Source organism: Podarcis raffonei, chromosome 8, assembly GCF_027172205.1.
Source record: "Podarcis raffonei isolate rPodRaf1 chromosome 8, rPodRaf1.pri, whole genome shotgun sequence".
In the NCBI taxonomy this organism is placed as follows: Eukaryota; Metazoa; Chordata; class Lepidosauria; order Squamata; family Lacertidae; genus Podarcis; species Podarcis raffonei.
In genome coordinates, this window is record NC_070609.1 from 42,552,190 (window position 1) to 42,576,663 (window position 24,474).

At 47.5% G+C, this 24,474-nt stretch overlaps 2 protein-coding genes across 2 annotated transcripts in view; one reads left to right on the top strand and one right to left on the bottom strand.

The window, feature by feature from the left end:
* MAF (MAF bZIP transcription factor) overlaps nt 1-21,504 on the top strand; it is a 242,625-nt gene extending 221,121 nt beyond the window's left edge. Inside the window, exon 3 of the mRNA XM_053399593.1 lies at nt 20,553-21,504. The gene's annotated coding sequence lies outside the window, so the exon portion shown is untranslated. The remainder of the gene's footprint in view (nt 1-20,552) is intronic.
* The window catches only part of WWOX (WW domain containing oxidoreductase), a 548,892-nt gene continuing 544,939 nt past the window's right edge, over nt 20,522-24,474 (bottom strand). Inside the window, exon 9 of the mRNA XM_053399590.1 lies at nt 20,522-22,039. Within this exon, the coding sequence (XP_053255565.1) occupies nt 21,851-22,039 (189 nt within the window). The 3' untranslated portion in view covers nt 20,522-21,850. The remainder of the gene's footprint in view (nt 22,040-24,474) is intronic.

Consider the following 24,474-nt stretch of genomic DNA (forward strand, 5'->3'; position numbering starts at 1 on the left):
AGGGGGCGGGGGAGGTGTAAATTACAGACTTTGAAAAGCTGGTATCACATGATCAAGTTCATCAGTTTGGTTGCATTAATTTAGCTAAATAGTTTTGATTGGATCTTTGACTGAATATGCAATTAATAGTTTTGGATTTTATTGTGTTATCGTCTTCTTTAGTGTGTCACACAAGCTGCTATTTCGAATAAGGCTTTTTATAAGGTAAGGTAAGGGGGCACAGGGGATGAGTTTATGGAACCAAGGGGACAGTGGGCTGGAAAAGGGTAGGAACTACTGTGCTAGCCCCTTTCTGCTCTGCGTCTTCCAGAATCCCTGATCATGTAGCTAAAACACTCTGCTTCTAATAATGGCCAGCCCAAGGAAGCTCACCAGCATAGCAAGGTGCTTGTCTCCCTGGCACCTGACGTTCAGAGGTGGTCTGCTGCCTCCGACTGCAGACGGAAGTAGGGCAGGGAGAAATGCTCCGTCTGAAAATTATTACATAGCTGTGCATACTTAAGAACCATTTTATGCACAAGATGTAGATTAGACAGAAGCGGAGCCAAATGTTATAGACACCCAGCACAACATCAGAGCATTTAATAATGTGATAGATAAAGTAATCTAATGGACCTTAAATATTAATGGGTGTTGAGATTTACACTTTAATTGTGCTTAATTTAAACCATTCTGTTTTTTATGGGACACTTTTATCTTTGTGCCCAGAAATCAACAGCATTCTATACAGCCTTGCACGGAGCAGCCTTGGGGCAGCTGGCTTTAAGGCAACCTGTAATTACAGGCTAGATCAGTTTATTACTTATAAATCCTTGAAAATGTTTTAATTGAAGTGATCGGTGGGCTTTAACTGACCTTGTTAAAGTGAGACCTTCCTGGCAAATTAAGCTAAGCCAGTGTGTTCAATGGAGAGGCTTTCCATACACAGGAAAACCATATGAAACAGTGGATTCTTGCACGCCATCCCCTCCCAAGACTCCATGGTAGTCCCTCAGATTATCTGAGATGTGAGAGCATTTCACGTGGATCCAAATTATGCTCACCACATCAAACTATCAGCACCCAGGGTGCTTGAGAATTTGCTGTGGCTCTAATGCCCTGGCAGGTCCCACTAGGACCACCACCCGCCCTGGGCTTTCTGGACCAAGAGACTGGGCCCACAAGCAACCATCTTAAATCTTCCATGATGCCCTTGATGTAGTGTTTGAATATATCAGGAGAATTGTGGGAGGCAACGCATTTACTTTGCTGGTGTGTGTGTGAGAGATACAGAGACAGAGATAGAGAGAAACCAGCTGTGCAATCCTATGTAAGTCTGCTCAGAAGTCCCATTCAGTTCAATTGGAATTATTGTTCCACATAAGTTGTAGAACATGAATTGGGAACTTGTGGCCCTCCAGATGTTGTTTGACTCAAATTCAGCTGGTGTGTCCAATAGGCAATGTTTGGAGTTGGCTCATAGCAGGGGTAGGGAATGTTTTGCCCTCCTGGTGTTGGTGAACTACAAGTACCATTATCCTTGGCCATTGGCCACACTTGCTGAGGTCGATAGCACCTGTAGTCCAGCAACACTGGCAGAGCCAACACCAAGATTGCAGACCAAGAAATACATATAGATAGCTCAGGGTTGTTGGTTTTGTTTTAGCTCTGTTAGCCAACATCATTTTGGGGTGCCTGACACTCTCTCCGGAGCTCTTACTGTGGTGCAGTAGATTTGATTGTCTGTAACAGTCTTTAAGCTAGGCCTTCACCTATGCTCAGCCTTTATAGTTAGTTGTAAACCCAAAATGTCATAAGTCTCCCATGACCCCTTTCCAAAGGAAATGAAGCATGGGTAAGGGCTGTGCCCCTTGAACTCCTAAACTTTTAGGGAAGTGGAATGAAAAACAGGGACACAGGGAGCTGCTTTATTCTGAGTCTAACCATTCATCCATCTAGCAGAGGCAGATTTAGGAGAGTGCAACCGGTTCAGTTGCAGGGGATGCTGCAACTGTGATTTAGAATGGAGAGTGGGAGGAGCACGAAGGGGGTGATTTTGGCATTTCACAGGGTGCCATTGAAATTTGAGACCCCATGGTCCACCTCTGCATCTAGCTCAGTATTGCATCCTCTGACTGACAGCAGATCTCCAGGATTTCAGAAGGGAGCTTTTTGCACCCATACCTGGAGATACTGAGGGTTGAGCCTGGGACCTTTTGCATGCAAGCTAGATGCTCTACCACTGTACAATCCTTCCCAAATAATAACACATCTAGCACAGTCAGTATACATAGTGCTTTATGAACCATTACTTTTATATGACCATCAAATGTGAAACTGTAGTCTCCTTGTGTCGTGTCATGAGGTCTGTAAAAGCACCAAATAACTTAATATCTATTCTGTTGATTTGTTCTTCATCCAAATTCAGTTTTGCCTTTACCTGCTCCCTTATTTCAGAGTACATTCTCCTACCATCTCTTTACTGCAAATGGGCCTCTGACCAAAAAAGCACCTTTGCATTTGAGCTGCATTTGTAGGGATTCACAACCCTTATGGATCTGGCTGATGCTCCATTTGGAGAGAGGCGGGGAAGAAAAAACAAATGTGCACTAAGAGTAATTAAAGGATGTTGGCTCATGAATAATACACCATTTTAACTGATATTTGCCAAGTATAATAAGGCGGCCCCTCAATTGACAATGGATGCTCTATTATGTGATTACCCACTGTTTTATACGATATTTAACGTATTCATTTATTTCTATCATCGTGTGCATTATCAAGCGATTGCTTTTTAATAAATTAATTTGCCTTATGTCTTGGGAGCGTTTGAAATGTGGCTGAAGGCATAAATGAAATTATATGGAATGTGTGTGTGTGTGTTGTCTGGGTATTGACTGCTTTGATTGGTGACTCTTAGCTAATACACCACAATTTTCAGCCCCTGCAAGAAGAAATAGGGCCCTGAAGGGTCTTTTGCGTTCATGGCAGGACAACGTCAGGGGTGGGGGATCTTTTTCAGCCTGAGGGCCACATTGGCAGTGATGGGCGGCGCCAGGTGCAAAAGTGGGTGATGCAATAAATGTACAATATACCCTTGCATAACAGGCTAGTTTTAGAGTTGCCATATTTCAAAAAGTAACATTGTTGAGGTTCCCCCGGATGTCAATTCTGCCTTTGAAATCCCGGTAATGTCTGGACGTATGGCAGCCTTACTAGTTTCTACACACACTCACACAGTCTCTCTGTCGTCAATCTAGACAAGCAAGAGGCATTGCAGCTTTGCAGGGCCAGTGATGGCTGTGGCCTAGGAAGCGTTCCAGGGACAAACAAGGGCCCCTGGACTTTGGTTTATGTAGCACAGATGATAATACCGTATAAATAAAATGGAAATTCCTTCCTTCTGCTTGTTCATGTCCAGATGCCTTGGGGGAAGTCCTAAACGTATTGATTTTATTTCCCGCCCCCCCTTGTGTACCTAGAAAAGTTATCTGCTAGGAGCTTTGTGCTGGAGGTGGAAGATGGTTGGAGACATTGGTGGGTGGGGCCAATGCCTAAAGTGGGTGGGGACTTTCTTTCTTCTGCATGAAAAACAGGTGCTCTGCCACTGAGCTGCAAAAAGGAAAAAAGCTCAGTGGCTGAGCATTTGTTTGGCATGCAGAAGGCCCCAGGTCCAATCCCTGGTATCCCCAGGAACAGTTGGGAATGTCCCTGGTCTGAAGCCAGGAAGACCCACCACTGCTCAGCAAAAACAATTCCAACATTGACAAGTATCAGCATAGACAATTAGATGGACTTGGTATTAATTCAGCTTTTTCTGCTCATGTCACCTCTCTCTGTCACTCAGGGTAGTCAGGTGATCAAGCAGCAACAGCAAGGAGGAGGAGTCACAAGACTGGACAACTCCAGGGATCAAACTCTGGGACCTCAGTCTCTGGCACCAGCCTCAGCTGGTTTGTGCTTAAGAGCCTGCTCCCTGCTACATTCCCCAGCTGAGCACTACTGATGTAGACATGTGTCTACATATTATTCATATAAGAAGCACAGCTCAAGTTGTTAGTGGTTCTGCTATCAGTGGTTAGATAGTTTCTTTGTGTGCAGAAAGTCCCAGATTCCATCCCTGGTGTCTCCAGGCAGGGCTGTGGAAAGCATGGAACCCTGGAGAACCACTGCCAGTCAGTGTAGACAGTACTAAGTTAGATGGACAAAGGGCCTGTGGGATTGAGGTGGCACTTTGGTTGGAGAAGGGCTGTAGCTCAGTGGTAGAGCTCACCTGTTTTCGATGCAGAAGGTCTCAAGTTCAGACCCTGGTCTAAAACCCTGCTAGTCAGTGTAAACAATATTGAACCTGATGGACCATTGGTCTGACTCAGTATAAGGCAGCTTCCGATGTTTCTGAAAAGAATCAGAATCCTCTGACAGAAGCCTTTGCTCCTGATGATGCATTTCCTATTCATCTTTCTCATATCATTTATTGTCAGGACCCCGGCTTGTGCCTCATGTTAACACACAGCAAATTGACCCTTTCATTGTCTAGCATCCCTGAATCCAGTGACTTTTGTTTCATTGACTGTACAGTGGTCCTAATCCCATGGTTTGAGCGATAGTGTAGTTAGGAGAGTAATGTGAAATCTCTGCGCTTGGGCTCCCAGCTGTATTAGGCAAGAGGATTAGTCCTGAGCCTTCAGTTAAGACTGAAACAACACATGATGTCCACAGCACATTGATGCTGTCGGACCTGTTTGTGCAAGATGGTAAACAACATCTAATTGCAGGTGTTGACAGGGCTCAGGCTGTTCTGATTCACCTTGCCTCAACGCTGCTCTATTTTTTATTTTATTTTTTTAGAGGCGCCTTTCTCTGTCTTTGTATGGGTTTGTGTTGTTGTTTTTAAAAGCCTGACAGGTGTCATAATAATAATGAAATTCTCTAATTCCAATACGTTTCTCTCCATCGCTCCTCTTCTCTTTCTCCCTCCCCCCTCTCTCTTGTGTTTTTGTAATGCTCACGTTTCCTCTGCTCCTGAAGATGAAAGAAGCAACTTCCCTGAAAATCAGGGCCGTAACTAGCTTCCCTTTCAGTGTACAGTTATCATCTCTTCCTTTCTGAATTGTGAGATTGCAAGATGGAGCTTGGAGGTGGTGTTGGGCACCCGGTAACACAGGTGCTTGAGAGATTTGATCTTTATGAATTTGAATCATGAGACGGCACGATAGAGCTTAGAGGTGGCAATTGGGTTGTTGGGGTGCTTTGTTGGTAGAGATGCATATGCAATGTGATTTTTGCAAATTTCAGTTCCAATGAACTTGATCCATACCTCACGGACTGATTTGAGGACTGGAGCATAAGCTTTCCATTTTGGACTTCTGCAGCATAAGTGTAGGTTCCTTAGGGTGTGTGTGTATTTTAAAATTTGAGGGGAAAGATATTTAGAAATATACATTTTGAGAGAAAATGTATCCAAGAATCAGTATTCAAACACATATTAAAATTGTGAATTTATGTGTATACATATGTTAAAAATCTCCTCCCCACATGACTTTCAAGTAAACTCATGCAAAAGTGAGCTGAACAAGAAAAAGAACATCCCTACTGCTAACTTGTATCTCCAAATCTCCCCCTAGATACCTGCGTTACATAGGGCTGAATAAAGACACTGTCAATCAGTCTTGCAAGTCATTGCCTTCATTGTGAACTTGATTGCATACAAAGTTTCTAGCCCTTAGAATTCTTAAAGGAAGCTTGAAAACATGCCTCCATTGTTGGGTGTGGTTTCATTAGAAGGATTTGCACCAGCAGTCTTTGCACATCCAGGATTAGGGAGTAACAGATCCCATGGTGCAGTGGCTACGCCTGTCAGGCTACGTGGTAGCTCAAGCATTTGGAAGCAAAGGACTGGATGCATTGCAGGCTGCTGTTCACTGCAGACTCAGCTTGGGCCAATGGTTCGCTTAGAAGTTTACACTGGATTTAACTCAAACTGCTGAAATGCTGCTGTTCAATCATTGCTAACGCTTTGCTCGGTGGGAAATTCCTGGCAGATTCTGCACTTGTCTAATCCAATTTACCACCATAACAGATTTTTCTTGTGGTGATGTAAAAGCAGACTCAGAGGACCTCAAGATGCCATTTGACTGTAGCAGATAATATGGTTTCCCAAGTGCTAGCAGTACTTCAGCTACTTTTGCAGGGTGGATGGGCAGTTAGACCAGGTACACATTGTGCAAATGCCCATCCGTGATGCCCGGGGACCTGTATCATCTGGCAGCAAAGTGTTTTAAGTGCTGAAAACTTCTGCATTGTTTCGAGTCTTCTCCATCAGGTTGAAAATCCCTCCCTCCCTCTTTGCGTGTGCGTGTGTGCATGTGCGCAGTTCCTTATAAGAAGTGAAGAAGCATTGTAAGTGGGGACAGACCGCTCTTGTGCTCAGGTCAGGCTTTCAGGCTTTCCACAGGTACCTGGCTGCCCACTGGGAGAACAGGATGCTGGGCTAGATGGGCCATTGGCCTGATACAGCAGGCTCTTCTCATGTGTTTAAGCATGTTGGACAGTGTGTGGCATTTGGGAGAATCCCTGATTTGCTTAGAAAAACTCTAGTAACTCAAGGATTCTTCCAAATGTTACATGAATATTTCCAAAAGAGCCTTTTTGCTGTAGCTTAGTGGTGCAGCAGCTGCTTTATAGACTGTTGTAGACCAGCCTGATCTCCGAGTGGAGGAAAACTGCAGGGGTTCCAGGTGCTTACCTAGGGCTCGTATTTCCTTTGGGGAATGAGGCACAGAGAGACCGTGGTGTCTTTATAATATATGGTTTGTTTACACCTATTGTCAGAGGCTCAGGAGCAGAAGAGCAGGGGAGAGAGCAGATAGAGAGCGGAGGAGAGGAATCAGAGGGGAGCGTAGGGGAATATGACAGTGGACCGAGAGATTCCATGAGCTTCTCCAGCGAATCAGAAGATTCCCAGGAGAGGGCGCCTATGGTAAGGGCGAGGCGAATCCCAGAGGGGACGATCCATAAACAAGGAACCAGAGGGGAGTCCCAAAGGAGTAGCGGAGGAGTAGGGCCAGTTTCCCCACCAGAGCACAGTGGGGGGGAAGAGTCACGTGAGTCAGGACCATCTTCTCCTCCATCGGGGAGTGGGGAGAAGGAGGGAAGGCCAGGTCCAGCTAGCCTCCCCGAAAGGGGGAGCAGTGACACAAGTGTAACGGTCAGAAGGAAAGTGGGAGGCTGCGCGCGCGCGCCAAGTTCAAATGTGGAGGAGCGCGGGACAGCAGAAAACCCGGATTGGGAGCCAGGTCCTAAAGCCCGAAAGAGGGGGGGGGGGAGGAGTCGGGAGAATCAGCGTCAGAAGAATCTCGGAGGGCAGAGACTCCGACTAGCAGAAGGACCCAGAGAAAGAAGGAACAGAGGAAAAGGTGGAGTAAAGCTAGAATCTTAAGCTGGTGTCAGGGGGGCGGAGATTCAGATGGGACTTCTGCGGTCTGATGGATAGATGTAGCGTTGCGCGCTGCACGTCTGGAAATGAGACTGAACTTCAATAAAGACTTTTAAACTTGAGCAAGAAGCAGCGTTGGTCTTGTGTGAGCTGGGACCTTGGGCAGCGCTGACAGTAAGTCCCATCTCGTAAAAACTCTGCAAGCTCACGAAGATAGGCAAAGATGACTACAGAGGAAAAAATCAAGCAATTGCAGGAAGCGGTGTCAACGCTCTACGCAGAATTGGCTGCGTCTAAGAAAAAAGAAGGAGAAACAGCTGCGCTCTGCCAGGATCTGCAAGCCAGGTGGGACAAATGGGGAAAGGAGGGGCAGCTGGGAGCCAAGCCGGAGGGAGTTGCCCTCGGGAAAAGGGGGGCAAGCCTGGTGACCCATTTTGACGGGAACCTGCAGCAGTACCCTAACTTCAGAGCAGAAGTAGTTTTCGCGCTCAATTTGCTTCGGAAAGATTTTAGAGATGAGGAGGAGAAAGTGGGTTTCATAATCACTCATCTGCATGGGGAAGCTAAGTCGTGGCTGCGAACCTTGTTACGCGAAAATGACCCCGCCCTCAAAGATTCAAGCGCCTTTATTGGAGCCATGGACGCTTGCTTTAAATCAATGGTGGATGTGGATGTCGCTAGAAGGGAAATGCATGGATTGCGGCAAGGAAAAGCGACAGTGCGCCAGTATCATTCCCGCTTTTTTGGGTTAGTAAATGTGCTGGGCTGGCAGAAGGACTCAGCTGCCGTCAGGGATCTGTTCTGGGAGGGGCTGAATGGAGCCGTGAAAGATGAGCTGGCGAGGGGAGAGAGACCCCAAAATACAACAGAAGTTGTCCAAAGGGCGCTCGCAATTGGGGTGCGCCTGGAAGAACGCCCGTGGAGCAGGGAGCAGGGGGGAAGAGCAAACACGTCAGTTAGAACGACTCCCTTCCTACCCAGAGAGACAGAGCGCGCTCAGTCCACGCCTGCTCTGATGAGGGGGGAGGAGCCAATGGAAATCGGAGGTGCAAGGGCTCAGACAGCAAGCAGAGCCCAAACACCAGGAGCAGTCAAGGCGAAGGCTCCTAGAGGGAGCAGGAAGTGTTACATCTGCGACAGTGCACTGCACATGGCCAAAGAGTGTCCCCAGAGGCTCCAGAAGCACACTGCAGCCTCAGCAACTGTTAAAGGAGCAATTCAGCAGGAGGAGCAGCCCCAGGGAAACGGAGGAGCCTGGTTGGAGACAGAGGCACTGGGGCTCAACCAGGCGAGTCAGTGAAGCAGTCCCCAGAGATTTTGCAGCCCACGGACCCCCTCCCACCCAAACCAGTGGTGCAACTCACTGCATCGCTCCAGCTGCCCGATGGGCTCACCCTGGAGGTCCCTATTACCATTGACTCTGGTAGCAACGCAGACTTTGTAGGGTTGGACTTCGTCAAGCAGCATCGCATAGCACTCCTGCCAGCCACGACGCCCCTAAATGTTGTCACAGTAGATGGCAGGAAGATACTGGGAGGAGAGGTGGTACAGCAGACACCGCCTCTGGTGATGCAAATTGGGAACCACCGTGAAGTCATCAGTTTCAACGTCACTCACCTGTCGGACACGCCCATAGTGTTGGGCATGAGTTGGCTGGATAGGCACAGCCCGGCATTAGCGTGGTACCAGCGGCAATTGACCTTCTGCTCTTCCTACTGCGCAGCGCATTGCATCCAGACCTGCCAGGAAGAGGAGGGGCAAGAGGATGCACCGCAGCTACACCTAGGCATGGTGCAAGCGGTGCCCAACAAGTACAAGGCCTTTTTGGAAGTCTTCTGCGAGAAGGAAGCAGACAAGCTGCCTCCCCACAGACCCTACGACTGCAAGATTGACCTCCTGCCAGGGGCGACACTGCCGACTGGGAAACTGTACTCCATGTCTGAAGACGAAATGCAAGAACTCAGGGAGTTCATAGATCGCAATTTGAAGCGGGGATTCATCCGGGAATCCAAAGCAGTGGGGGGCAGTCCCGTGTTTTTCGTGAAGAAGAGAGACACGCCCGAACGGAGGCTCATAGTGGATTATAGAATCATCAATTCCAGGACAAAGCCCACAGCATTCCCCATGCCCAAAATTGACGACCTGCTCGCGACGGTGAGGAAGGGGCGGATCTTCACCAAGTTGGATCTACGAGGGGCCTACAACCTTATACGCATGCGGGAGGGCGACGAGTGGAAGACAGCCATGTTTACGCCTTTAGGAACCTATGAATACAGAGTCATGCCGTTTGGTCTCCAAAATGGCTCCCATTGTTTCCAAGCTTTCATGCACCACGTGCTAGCGGGACTCCTCTACAAGAAGTGCGTCTGCTTCTTAGATGATATCCTGATCTTTTCGGACTCGCAGGAGGCGCACGAGGAGGACGTCAAGGAGGTCCTGCAAAGACTACGGGAGCACAGACTTTACGCCAAACTGGAGAAGTGCCAGTTCGACACGACAGAGGTGGATTTCCTGGGCTACAAGCTGTCCGACAAGGGACTTGCCATGGACAGCGCCAAGGTCCGCTCAGTGTTGGACTGGAAGAGCCCGCGCAACCGGAAGGAGGTCCAGAAGTTCGTCGGTTTCGCCAACTTTTATCGCAAGTTCATCAAGGGGTTCGCGAAGGAGACAGCAGCCATCACGGACACCCTCAGCTCCAAGAAGAAGAAGTTCACCTGGACGGACCAGGCGGAGCAGTCCTTTCGGAGGCTCAAGCGTCTCTTCGCGTCCGAAGAACAGCTGCTACACGTAAACCCCAGCAAACCGATGAGGGTTGAAACGGACGCCTCGGACAGAGCGGTGGGGGCGGTCCTGTTGCAGCAAGATCCGCAAGGGGACTGGAGACCGTGCGCATTCTACTCCAGGAAGCTCAGCACGTCGGAGCAGAACTACACCATCTGGGACAGGGAGTTGCTGGCCATTCATGCTGCTTTCAAGGCATGGCGGCACTTCCTCGTCGGAGCCAGACACACAGTGCAGGTTCGCACGGACCACAAGAACCTGGAGTACTGGCGCACGGCGAAGTTCCTGAACCAGAGACACATCCGCTGGGCGGAGTTCTTTGCAGATTTCGATTTCCGGATAGAATACATCCCGGGAGACAACAACGTCATGGCGGATGCGCTATCCAGGAAGCCGCAGTATCTCGAGGAAGCGGCACCGGCAGCGGCCAAACACATTTTCGCACCAGAGGTGTGGGCGTGCGCTTCAGCCGCAGTGGACCTGGACGCAGTCCGTCGTGCGCTACAGGCGGATTCGTTTGCGCAATCCAAGATGGAGGAGGTGCGAAACGGCACAGCGAGGGACGACGAGTTCCAGATACGCGACGGACTACTCCTCCGCAAAGGGGCTCTCTACGTACCGGGAGACGACCTTCGCGCGAGAGTCTTGCAGCAGCTGCACGACGCGCCCAGCGCTGGGCACTTCGGCAAGGACAAGACGACGGAATTAGTCACCAGGGACTTTTGGTGGCCCAAGGTGCGGGGAGAAGTTGCGGATTACGTTTCCAGGTGTGACACCTGCCAAAGGGCCAAGCCAGTACACAGGAAGCCGGCGGGTCTGCTGGAACCGCTGCAGACGCCGCTCGAACCATGGGAGAAAGTGGCCCTGGACTTTGTTACAGATCTGCCCAGTTCGCGCGGCAAAACAGCGGTACTCGTGGTCGTAGACCTCTTCACCAAGATGGCGCATTTCATTCCGTGCGCGAAGGTGGCCACAGCGGAACAGACCGCCAAGCTGTTCATAGACCACGTTTTCAAAGCTCACGGCCTGCCGCGGTCCATCCTGTCCGACCGGGGTCGCCAATTCATCTCGAACTTTTGGCAGAAGCTGCTGGGCATCCTGAACGTCAAGATCAACTTAGCGTCGGCACGACACCCGCAGACCAACGGACAAGCGGAGAGGGTCAACGCCATCATGCAGCAGTACCTGCGATGCTACGCCAATCAACAGCCCTCGACCTGGGTGGACTACCTACCGCTAGCCGAGTTTGCCTACAACAACACGAAGCACGGGTCTACAGGGGTGACACCGTTCTTCGCCAACAATGGGCGCCACCCCAGAACCTTCCCGGGGTTGGAGACCGAGGCAGAGGGGGAGCCACGGGGGGCAGAGCACTTAGCCGCAGAGTTACAGGAGGTCCATGAGCAACTCCGAAGGCACTTGGAACTCGCGAAACACGCCTACAAGATGCAGGCAGACAGGCACAGGAGGGTTGGGGAAGACATACAGGTAGGGGACTGGGTCTGGTTAGCAGCTCAGGCAGTGCCGGCCAGAACGCTAGCTAAGAGGAAGCTAGGACACAAGCAGCTGGGACCTTACCAGGTCGCGGCACAAATCAATCCAGTGGCCTACCGGTTGACACTCCCGGAGGGCTCCAGAATGCACCCAGTCTTTCACAGGTCAGTGCTCACGCCTTACAAGGCGCCCCACAGGTTTCAGGCGCCAGGGAACGCACCAGCTCCACGTAGCCCATCGCCAACAGGGGAGGGACCACAGAGGGCGACGCCACTCAACGAGGTCACAGAGATTTTGGACTCCAGATGGGGGGAAGAGGGAGTTGAATATCTCCTCGCCAGGGAGGGTACTCCGGCCAGCGCCAACGAGTGGGTGCCTTGCTACGCCGTGGAGGAGCACTATCTCAAAGACGAGTTCCATTCGATCTTCCCACACAGACCCATGCCGGCGGAGTATTTCGACGACTGGCTTTTCACACCCACACTGTCAGCCAGCACGTTCCAAGGTTTCTCCTCAGATGAGGAGCCGACGCCGGGGATGAGCTCCCCGGAGGGGTCGCTCTCGGGGTTTGCCATGGACCGCTCCTATTGGTGGGACACTCAACCAGAAGTGGGGTGGAGCAGGGAACTGCTGAGGGGGCCCTTGCACACAGCCTCACCCGAGGGACCGGGTGGAGAGGAGGACATGGACGTGTGGGGGGAGGATCTTGGTTTTGAGCACGACAGCAGAGAAATGGAAGCAGGGGAAGTCGACGTCGACGAACCCATCGTGGGGGGGCCTGATCCCGCGGGCCGGTTGCACACCAGGGGGAGAGAACAGAAGCCAGCACTCACACCCCCAGCGCTGGAGCACCTGGAACCCACACCCGAAGAGGGGGAGGGGGAAGGGGGGGCTTCGAGGGGGGGATGGATGTCAGAGGCTCAGGAGCAGAAGAGCAGGGGAGAGAGCAGATAGAGAGCGGAGGAGAGGAATCAGAGGGGAGCGTAGGGGAATATGACAGTGGACCGAGAGATTCCATGAGCTTCTCCAGCGAATCAGAAGATTCCCAGGAGAGGGCGCCTATGGTAAGGGCGAGGCGAATCCCAGAGGGGACGATCCATAAACAAGGAACCAGAGGGGAGTCCCAAAGGAGTAGCGGAGGAGTAGGGCCAGTTTCCCCACCAGAGCACAGTGGGGGGGAAGAGTCACGTGAGTCAGGACCATCTTCTCCTCCATCGGGGAGTGGGGAGAAGGAGGGAAGGCCAGGTCCAGCTAGCCTCCCCGAAAGGGGGAGCAGTGACACAAGTGTAACGGTCAGAAGGAAAGTGGGAGGCTGCGCGCGCGCGCCAAGTTCAAATGTGGAGGAGCGCGGGACAGCAGAAAACCCGGATTGGGAGCCAGGTCCTAAAGCCCGAAAGAGGGGGGGGGGAGTCGGGAGAATCAGCGTCAGAAGAATCTCGGAGGGCAGAGACTCCGACTAGCAGAAGGACCCAGAGAAAGAAGGAACAGAGGAAAAGGTGGAGTAAAGCTAGAATCTTAAGCTGGTGTCAGGGGGGCGGAGATTCAGATGGGACTTCTGCGGTCTGACGGATAGATGTAGCGTTGCGCGCTGCACGTCTGGAAATGAGACTGAACTTCAATAAAGACTTTTAAACTTGAGCAAGAAGCAGCGTTGGTCTTGTGTGAGCTGGGACCTTGGGCAGCGCTGACACCTATATACTACCTGAGCCTACAATGGAGGTTTTTCAGCCAGCCACTCTGCCAGCAGCTGCTCCATTTTATCCAACTACCAGCACTTGCTGCCAGCTTTGTTGCTGCTTCATTCTCTCAAGCCACTCAAGGAGTGTTGCTGTTCTTCCCTCCATTTTGACTCAGGCACACCTCGGTCACAGGCCTTCCTCCAGGAAACACCAGTCCCACTTCAGACACCAGTGTTGCATACCATCCCATCTCCAGGCAGCACAAGATTCCAGGGGTCCCAGGCACTTACACAGGGTTTGTGCTTTGTTTTGGAAATGAGGCAAAGTGGGGACTGCGGTATCTTTATGATATATGTTTATTTACACATATATACAACCTGAGCCTACAGTGCAGGGAATCACAGCATTAAGACCCCAAAAAGGTTTTGCTTCTCCCATAGCCACAGCCTTGGATTCAAACAGGTATCAGGCATAGCTCTGTCTCCTAGCTGCCCAGCCTGCTGCCTGCTTCCAGCATCTACTTTACACAGACTTAACTACCACACAGTTGAGTGAGGGGGGCACCCATTTACCCTCTGATGCTCAGCCACTTCCTTTGTTATCTTAAGGAGTCGTACTCACTAGGAAGCTAGTCTGACTATTCCAGGAATTGAATTCGTGCTGGATCCAGGAATTAGAAGGGGGCTCAGGCATACTGCTTATTCCTCCCCCTCCCACCCCCAAAAGAATAATTCACAGCAACACAAAATGTCCCAGGTTCAATCTCTGGCAGGCACAGCTTATCTCAGGTCTGGTCTGGGAGTCTTGTTCTTGGCAACCCCCATCCTGGCTGGCTTAGTTTCCCAGGCCTGTGGCAAGTGTACTCAGCAGGCCTGATCTCTGGCATCTCCAGGTAGGGCTGCAGAAAGCTCTGACCTGAAACCCTGAAAGCCACTGCCAGTCAGTGTGGACAATACTGAGCTAGATGGACAAAGGACTTGGCTTCTGGGTTCCTGTCATGAGATGGAGGTGGCAACTTGGTAGGAGAAGCACCATAGTTCAGCTGGATTCAGGGCATTTTTGGCAAAGCCCCCCTGACTGAAACCCTGCTTGTCAAAGCAGACAGTACTGAGCTAGACTCAGTATAAGGCAACTTTCTATTTGTGGGGGTAGTGCTCATTCACTACATGCAAGAAGGCTTCAGGTTCATTCCCCAGCATATCCAGATTGGGCTAGGAATATCCCCTGCATGAAACCATGGAGAGCCACTGTCAGTCAGCGCAGACAACACTGAGCTTCCTTTTTTCTGCTTGTGGGCTTCCCGTAGGAATCTGGCTGACCACTGCAGTAAAAAGGATGCTGAGTTCAATGGACATTTGGATTAAACCACCAAGGGTCTTCTTATGTTCTTACATTTGATTGCCCAGGAACCCCAGAGAGTGAGCAACTGCATCCATGATCTGAAGGAGGCAATGGGCTCATTGGTCCGCCTGACTCCGTCTTGTCTGTTCCAGTGGGGAAGGACTGTAGCTCAGTGGTAGAGCACCTGCCTTACATACAGACAGTCCCAGGTTCAATCCCTGCCATCTCCAGGCAGGGCTGTGAACAGCTCCTACCTGAAACCCCAGAGAGCCACTGCCAGCCAGTGCCGACAGTGCTGAGCTAGATGGACCAAAGGCAACTTCCTATTTTGCTATGCACTGTGCTTTAGTCAGGCAGTTAGCTGCTCTTTTATCATCAGCCCCACCCTTTCCTTTTTCTCTTAAAAGCACAGACAAAAGAATAAGGCCACCTTGTGAACTGCCTTGTATTATATGCAGAGACGGTTCCCGTTGACAGCTACCTCTTGGATGACTCCATCAGTGCACACTTTATCTCCAGCTGTCCAAGTAAATCCCCCTGCATTTCTCCATTTCTCCCTTGCTCCCCTCCACACAGATGGATTAGAGCAACAAACATTTTACATGCTGCACATCATTAGCTATCCTCCCTCACTACCCGGCAAATAACAACTGGGCTCTATCATCAGGACATTCATAACACCTTGACACTTTTACAACTGCCACGCCGCACTCTTACCAAAGCAATCTCCTCTTTTAAAGGCATAGGGCTAATTCATGGAGCACCATCCGGAAAGTGCTCTTTTAAAGAAACAAGCACAATTTCTCAATGCTGCATAAAGTACACCTCTGTGTGTGGAGGGGGAGGCAGGAGAAACCTTCCAGAAAAATGTGCATCCTGACAAATGCTACTTTATTAAATCAAATTCAAGTTAGAGCCAGAAAACACACAATCTCAGGGTTGTATCAAACTATGTTCTATGCAGAACAGACCCTTTGAAATTAATGAACCTAAGTTAGCCATGTCCATTAACTTCAATGGGTCTACTCTGAGTGGGATTAGCAATGGATGCTGCCTTTGAATTTTGCAGGACAATCCAAATAGGGAGATTCTTTGAAGGTTCATTGAATCCTTTCTTTTGTACAGTCTGGGGAGAAAATTAGCATGTTTGTGCACAAAGAAGGAAGCAGAATATACAACCAGTAGTAGTCCCAGGATGCCTATCTGCCCTATTATGTCTGAATGTTTTTTGGGGGGGGACTCTGGGTATAGTCCTCATTAGATTGTGTCATTTGAGAAAGCAGTGGGGGGCATTACGTGTTTGGACTGTTGTCCTGTCATATTTAGGAGGAAGCTAGTGAATATGAAAACTAGTGTGTCAGGGATCAGACTGGTCTAAAATTCCTTTCTGCTAGCTTTCTGCTTCAGGGAGTTTGAAGCAGAGTAGAATAAAACATGTGATCCACATTTGCACTTTGGAAAATGACTGTTTATGTCATTTCATTTTAGTAGTGTTAGTTATTTATATCCTGCCCTTTAAGGAAACTTTTGAAGTAAGCTATATTTTGTGCTTTTTTTCTGAATACAGTGGTACTGCTGGTTACAAACTTAATTTGTTCCGGAGGTCCGTTCTTAAGCTGAAACTGTTCTTATCCTGAGGCGTGCTTTCGCTAATGGGGCCTCCCGCTGTGCGCTAGCCTCTGGCACACGATTTCCATTTGCATCCTGGGGCAAAGTTTGCAGCCAGGAGCAGCTACTTCCGGGTTAGCGGAGTTCGTAACCCGAAGCATTCGTAACCAGAAGCGTTCGTAACCAGAGGTACCACTGTAAGTGGGTGTGCACGGCACTTTACTAAATAATACGGAAGGTCTCTGTCCCAAGGAGCATGCAATCAGAATCACATTTATGTGATTTATTACCAGGCTACTTCACAGTTTGGGGAGGGCTGTTGGAATTGTTGCTTGCCTTCTGGCCAAAAATGCTGAAGTAGTAGCCTTATACCAAGTCTGACTATTAGTCCTTTTAGCTCAGTATCATCTTGTTACAGATCAAGCTCTGTTTGAGGATTTCCTTAGAATGCACCCTTGCATTTAGAAAGCCACAGGCTTGTAAGCAACAGATACTGTCTGACAGTGGCTTCCCATGGTGTCAGACATTCCCAGCCCCACCTTAAGATGCTTGTGATTGAAACTGGCACCTTCTGCATGCAAAACAGATGCTACATAGTATCATAGACTTCTAGAGTTGGAAGGGACCACAAGGGTCATCTAGTCCAACCCCCTACCATGCAGGAATGCTTTGCCCAATGTGGGGCTCAAATCTACAACCATGAGATTAAGCGTCTCATGCTCTAGCGCAGTGTTTCCCAACCTTGGGCCTCCAGCTGTTTTTGGACTACAACTCCCATCATCCCTAGCTAGCAAGACCAGTGGTCAGGAATGATGGGAATTGTAGTTCAAAAACAGCTGGAGGCCCAAGATTGGGAAACACTGCTCTAGCGGACTGCTGAACTACAGACCTGCCTCAAAAAAAAAAAATTTAGCGGGTGTATTACAATGCCTTCTAGCGCAAACCTCCCCCTCCCCCCTGCCGCAGGTAAGATATTATTTTAAAAGAAAAAAGTACAAGGGAAAGCCCTTCAAATAGCTTATTAAATCTAGAAAGAATGAATAGGAAAACTGAAGCTTAAAAAAACAAACCAGGAGTGCAAAATGGGAAGGAATGCTGTTGGAGGGAGAAAGAGAGTTTATTAAATAGCCAAGGCAGTTCTCTTTCCAGCTAGATATAATTATCAATTCTTAAGCTACAAATAAGACCAAAGGACAAAAGAGGATCTGTCTAGACTATCTCACTTACAAGATATTGATTGTTCCAGTGGTAAACTGGTTAGTATAAGTGTGTTTGGCTTGAAAGGTCATGAGTTTTAACACCTGGCAGAGAGCTATTCAACCTTGACATAAGTCAAATTATTGCAGTGTTGCTGAAAAAAATGCTTTCTAATATTGTCTTGCCCCAAGGATATTTGTCTTTTGTTCTGTGGAAGGTTACTGGGGGGGGGGCATAGCTTAGTGTCAGAACATGTGCTTTGTGTGTAGAAGGCCCTTGGGTTCAGTCCCTGATATCTCCAGTTAAGGCAGGGCTGGGGAACATAATGGCCTCCAGGTCCAGCATGGCTAATGGTCAGGCATATGGGAGATGCAGTCTTAACATTGACTGTAGTCCAGATAGTGCTGGACTAAAACTCCCACCATACCTGACAATTAGCCATGCTGGCTGAGCCTGACTGAAACTGGAGTCCAACAATATATGGAGAGTCACAGCTCCCCATGACTTAAAAGATCTTAAGGCAGGAAGCTTGGCAAAGGCCTAAGACCCGGCAGAGCCATTGCTGGTCAAAGCCAACCATGAAGATTCCTGAGGCATTTAGCCTTTGCAAATTCTCATATGAAATGGCCTGATCTGGACCAGGCATTAACGTGCAAATTAGAACCAATCCACCGAATTGCACACCTCTCTTGGAAAAAAATGAGAAATGGAGAGAAACTGAGATTGATAGATTTGTCTATCCCTGCATGCAACCCAGTAAACAGTAGTCCTCTGGCTGCCATACAGGGCTACAATGGGAATGGAGAGCATTGGCCCTTCCAGATGCTGTTGGACTGCAGTTCCCATCATCTGTGGATGTTGGGGATGATGGGAGTTGAGGTCCAGTGACAATTGGAGGACCACATAACCACCACATGTTTTCCTTGGGCCCTGTAGTCAAAGGCACCTGATGGTTAGAGCCAAGCATTCTGCCAGGCAGGGAGAGGGGGAACAGAGCTTCCTGTACCTTTTTTTCTTTAAATACTGCATTTATACCCCACTTTTCAGACAAAACTTGTTTCCTTAAGCAGCTGACATTGATAAAAAGGAAGGGAGGCCACTTAGTTTGATAGGGAGGACACTCCCTATTATATGGAGACTTTGCTTCCATATAAATCAGTGGCCAGCACCTCTATGGGGAAAATCCAAATGTTGCTGCCGGAGATCCTACAACTGTATGTACCTGCTCCTACGTGGCCTTACATGGCTTAACTCTGTGTTTCTGTGGGATTTCTGCATGATGAACTTCCACTTATTTGCATGTGGTTGTCATTTCATTGATATCTGGAGCCACATCTGTCAGGGAGGGAGCAGGGGTACCAATTTATGTAAATTTTCTGAAACGGCATCTATCAACAGATCAATAAATAAATTTGACTGAAGGGAAATGTACCAAAGTACAATGCAGCATTTAAAGCTAATGGCTTTGAATTATCGAGCACTTGAACCATTTATCAAAGAGCAAAGTAGCAATTATTTTGGAAATATTGTTCCTTTTTATTTATCACACAGCCATTTCATTCCTTTTAAATATTGTTACTTTGGTTGCATAAGGAAGGGCTTCTGAAATGATGGAAGGCTGTAAGGAGCAAAGTGGTAGGGGGTTGATCGGGTGGCTGATGGTGGATTTTAGCTGCCTGACAGGCGCTCTCTTAGTGAAATAAATCTGCTAGGAAACAAAATGCGTGCCTGACTTTGGAAGCTTGCTCTAGCCGAATGCATGGAGGCTGGCATGAGTGTTAGAGCAGTAAGATAAGGGCACTCCATATATGCTCAGGGGCTCTGTGTTTTCTCTTTTGAATAAGCTGACATTCTTTGTTTTGGTTTTTTTTAAAAAAAGATTTGTTTACATAGAATCATAATTATCTGCGATTGTGCAAGCCAGGGATTACGGATGAGGTGGCCTAGAAAATGCCACATATCTCTCACTTTGTCATTTGCTTTTTCCTATCCTCTTTTCCTTCAGTGTATACTTACGTCCAAGACTTATTAGCCTTTTTCTTTGCAAGAGGGTGATTTAATGCTCTTGGACCTGATGTGTTCTTTTGATAAATATTCCCTGTGAAATACCTGAAACATTCAGTTACCTGTTGTGTTGTATTTTGCTTTCATTTGTATCAATGTACATAAAAATCAATAAAAATAGAAAAAAGAAGAAAATATTATCTAATGAATTTAGAAAGAAGTTATATAAATGAAGCCCTCTTTAAATAGGCTTCAAAGTAGTTGATTGTCAGACCCCTTTTCATTAGTTATGCTAAGACCACTTTTTGGTGTTACCACTCCTTAGCCTAATCTATACAAGAAGGACCAGTATTATTAACCCTGTATTAATGATGGAAGCTGTGGCTAAGAAGCTTCTGTGATGGTGGGATGCGGGTGAGGAGATTTGGCTAAAACTAGGAGAGTCATGAGAGGTGGTTTTGTGGAATTCAATAAGGTGTGTCTAGCACTGGTTGCACTTTTGTGGACAGGCAGTGTGGTATGGTAGCTAGAACAGATTTGGGGAACCTATGGCCCACCAGATGTTGTGGGTCTGCAATTTCCAGCATCCCTCTCTGGGGGCTATGCTGACTGGGACTGATGGGAGTCCCACATTTGATGGGCCAAAGGTTCTCCTTCCCTGGATAAAAAAAAGCGACAACACACAAAGAGATATGGATTCAAAGGCTTAGCCTTGAAACCCACTGGGTAATTTTGGGCTAGATGCTAGTGCCCTTCCCAACCGTAAGGTACAAGGCTGCTGGGGCTGGGCAGGGAGAGGGGAATCTTAATGTAAAACAGGGTCAGCCCACCCATGAGGCGAGGTGAAGTAATGGCCTCAACGCCGCGGGCTCAAGACTGTTGGGAGGGGCAGCAGATTCAGGCAAAAAGTGCTAGGCGGTCCTGATGTAAGATTAATCAGACAATACCAGGAAAGTATTGCATATCATTCCCAATCACAAATAACTGAAGCTTCAGGAGGGTGAAGTAACCATTTTGTGTTTATTTGTTTACAGAAAACCTGATGCTGGGTTGCAGATGGCTTACAACAATTTCTGGCATGAAGATAAGCTACAAAGCACAAAAAGAAGAAAAATTTAAAAAATCCCCACAGACAAATGAACTCGGAACGAAACAAGAACAAAAATGGCATTTTCATGGCATTGAAGAGTTCTTTATTTTTCCTCAAGTTTTCTTTTCTTAAAAAAAAAAAAGCAAAAGGAACTAAAGACATTCACAGGAACCAGACTTGCTCTTCAGGTGACAATATTCAAGCATGTTCTTTTATTACATTTAAATTGGGGGGGAAATACTGAACAGAGCATGGTGCTGGGAGAACTGAGACACTGGCAATAGTTGGTATCCTCCAACCCTCCTTAAAACTCTGATCTGAGATATGGATGGAAAAAACTTTTCAGTCCCTCCAGTTGGTCACACCCTGTGTGTTTATAAAGAGACATTACCCCCCCACAGTATTTAGAGAATGGTTTGCAAATGTATCTTTTAATATCATATTTTATGGATATTCTGCAATATATTTAATTAGAAGGGGAGCAACCTGGACTTTGGGGCACCTTCTCTTTTTAGGCAAGCTAGTTCTTATTTGCAGCCAAGGAGTTTTCTTGGTTATTTAAGATTTTGGGTTGTTTTACAAAATGTTAACAAGCCAGAAGTGAGACTGGCAAAGGGGATGCCCTCCTCGGAGAGTAAGCCCTAATTGCAAACTCAAATCCCATAAAGTTTGCTGGGTGCTGTTCGCAAATGGATGGGGGAAACCCAAACACCATTTTGATTTCAGAGAGGCAGCCCCCTGCTTCGCCTGCCAAACTGTACATGCAGCAAGGAGAAGACAACTCCCTTGTGAGGGCATCCCTGTAGGAAACACAAGCTGAGCATGTTCACATGCTACTTTTCTAGGTGTATGATGAAAAGAGAGAAGGGGGCACATGCCTAAAAAATGCAATGTGCTGCCCAGCTTAAAAGAAAAACAGCATGGGAAATGGTTTTCTGGCTTTACTTTGGGACACATTGTGAGCAAAGAGCATAATTAAAAAAGAAATGGCAGAACATAATCAAAGAGAACTAAGCCTGGGGAAATTATATTGTCTGATAACCCTGCCTTGTTGGCCATCTCCCTCCTGTCTTTAATGCTTTTCACAATGTCATGATGGCTATCATTTCGTTTAACACTAGCTAATCTGTATTTGTAACCTTCTAGATGATAGGATTGGAAAGATTCCAGCACTGGCAGCCCCCCCCCCCCAGCATCTCTCTCTCTCTCTGCTTGGGTTTTGATCTTTCCAGGAGCTGCCCACTACTTGCCCTGCCTGCCAATTCGTTCTTGGATCAGCTTCTCGCTGAGCTCCCACAAGGCTGCTGCAGTCATTTCATTCTGCGCCTCTTGCGATGGCAGGCAACGGCAGCAGTTGTTGAAGTACATCCCTCCCAGGCCTTCCAGTTCTGGGGCAACAGCACAGTAGACAGTCGTGGCCGCTCCTTGTTGCTGCAATTAAGAGAGAGAGAGGAAGGTGGGAAATAAGCACACTGGATTTTTAAGAGAAAAATTAAAGATTCCAAAGAAAGGGCAGAAGAAGCAAGCACCATTGTTGAGGGCAGATTACAACTTGACCTCCGTACAGAGTGAGCCCACCCACCTCATTCCACCTTTTGTGCATTCATATAAGCACTGGCTTTGAGTTAAAGTGTTCGCAACTCAAAGGGGCAATTTTGCAAAATTAGCCTGACATTTGCAGAGGAAATAACATGTCGGCAGTGTCTCCCACTGTGGTTGGGTGATTTCAGCCCAGCACTGCAATAGTTGTAAATCTGCCCCAGCAAATGATGCAGCTTTCTTGTCGGCATTTGGAGTCAAATTCTAAGGTGACTTGGCTGTCACACTTTAACATTCTTTCTATACGTAAGAACCCCTCTTCCCCATACAAACGCAGGTGTTGTTTTTACTCAGGGTTTTTGCCATTGTTGGATAATTTGCTCGGGGATATAACCACCCAGCAATTTTGTGTTGTTCAGATATCTCCAGAAGGTTCTGGAGAAGAGGAGAACCCCCTTCAAATTGGTGCACACTATGGTCACAGCCACAGCATACATTTAAAGTGTATTTAAAGCACATGGCTTCTACTAATTAATCCTAGGAAATGTAGTATGTTAGGGGTGCTGGGAACTGTAGTTCTACAAGCGATAAATTACACTTCCCAGGATTCTTTGGGTGAAGCCGTGTCCTTTAAATGCACTTTGTGTGCATGGTGTGGGTGTGGCCTATGCTACTATGCACCAGGTTGCCTCTATGCATTTACTCTAGTGTAGAGCCTGGGCTCCATGTGTAGACTAATAAACATGGGGAAGTTTCTGCGAGCATAGTTCTAGCTTAAAGTGGAAGCTGTAATCTCATCACAGTTAAATAGTTTACAGTTTCTTACAAAATGTTTAAAGCATTGTAAATGGGGGAATTTTTTTTATCAGATCTTAAGATACTTACTGCTTTGCTCTTCACAGCAAACTAATGCATTTTTATTTTTATTATTTTAAAGCCTCTTGTTCCAAATGAACCCAGGCACTTCAATTATGGCCTATCATATAAAGTGCAATCGGAACTGATGCCAAAACTGTCCATATATCTCTGGTCAACAACTTAAATTGTGTGGGTGACACCAGCCACAATAAAGAATGTGGCTGTGCACAAACTGAGGTAGGGAGATTCTGCTTTTTCTCTAGAAATGTATAAATCTTTATGAAACAGAGCAGGGAGCTTAGAGCCAGGAAGAGACCATGTCCTTCCTCATGTCTGTTGCTCTCAGTTCAAAAGCCCAATAGTCCCATGCAGGCAGAGTACTTCCCATGACCAGCTATACAGAATGCAGAAGACTGGATCAAAAAAAATTAACCTCTCACATGCAGGAGGATAGAATGGTTACAGCATTGTGCAAAAAAGTTGGCACTGCATCAAACTGTGTTCTTTCACTTGTGCAATCACTTGCACAAGCAGAAACACGAGAACTTGCTACAGAACCTGCCCTTCGTGGCACTGAGCAAACACTCACACAAGGGTGTGCAGGACACAGCTTCTGTCTATTTTTCTTTCTGCTTTGAATCCTTTCTACTTTTTTGAATCCAGCCTAGAACATCTTGACCTCACTATGCTCAGGGCTGTGTGAGTACCACAATTAATTCCACAGCAGTGCAGAATGGAGTGTTTGGTGCAAAATATTGGCTCCAAATTCAACTCTAACTCAGCCAGTTGAGAACCACAGAGCCCAGTCAGAAAAGCTGTAATAACAAGGTGCTATTTTGAAGACTCAATGAAAAATAGTATGTGTGATCGTTTGGGAAGACAATGTCCATTCAGGTCTACTTTTAAAACCAATACAGTTTACACAGCAAGTTATGATTGGATTGTTTATCTGCATTGCTTTCCTTCCTATGGTAACTAATTATAATTGTATCCGAATAAAGAGACTTACAAAGTTAAGATTAAAGTCACTGCCATTGCAGGGAACTAATGTGATAGCGGCAACCATTTCTCCTGGTCCCTAAATTATGTTATTCTCTGCAACATTTATGGTATCTCACAAGCTTGCTGTTGAGTCCCTAACAGTTCAGTGGCAATCAGAAATAATTTATGGGGTGGAATTGGATCTTTCAATGACATTATCACCCCAATGGAAATACTTGCTGGGCAAACAACAACAGCAACAAAACATTTCTCCAAATGGGATAATCAGAAAGGCTGCTGTGTCAACTCCCAACACCCCATTAGGTTGGCATTGGCCACAGTATGTAAAATTAGGGCTTATTCACATATGCCTGCACGTCGTTCACTGATGGTGTGACCCAGATGTGGGAAATCTTTGGCCCTCCACGTTTATTAATTTATATCCTGCTTATCTGCCAAAATGGCTTTAAGGAGTTTACAACTATAAT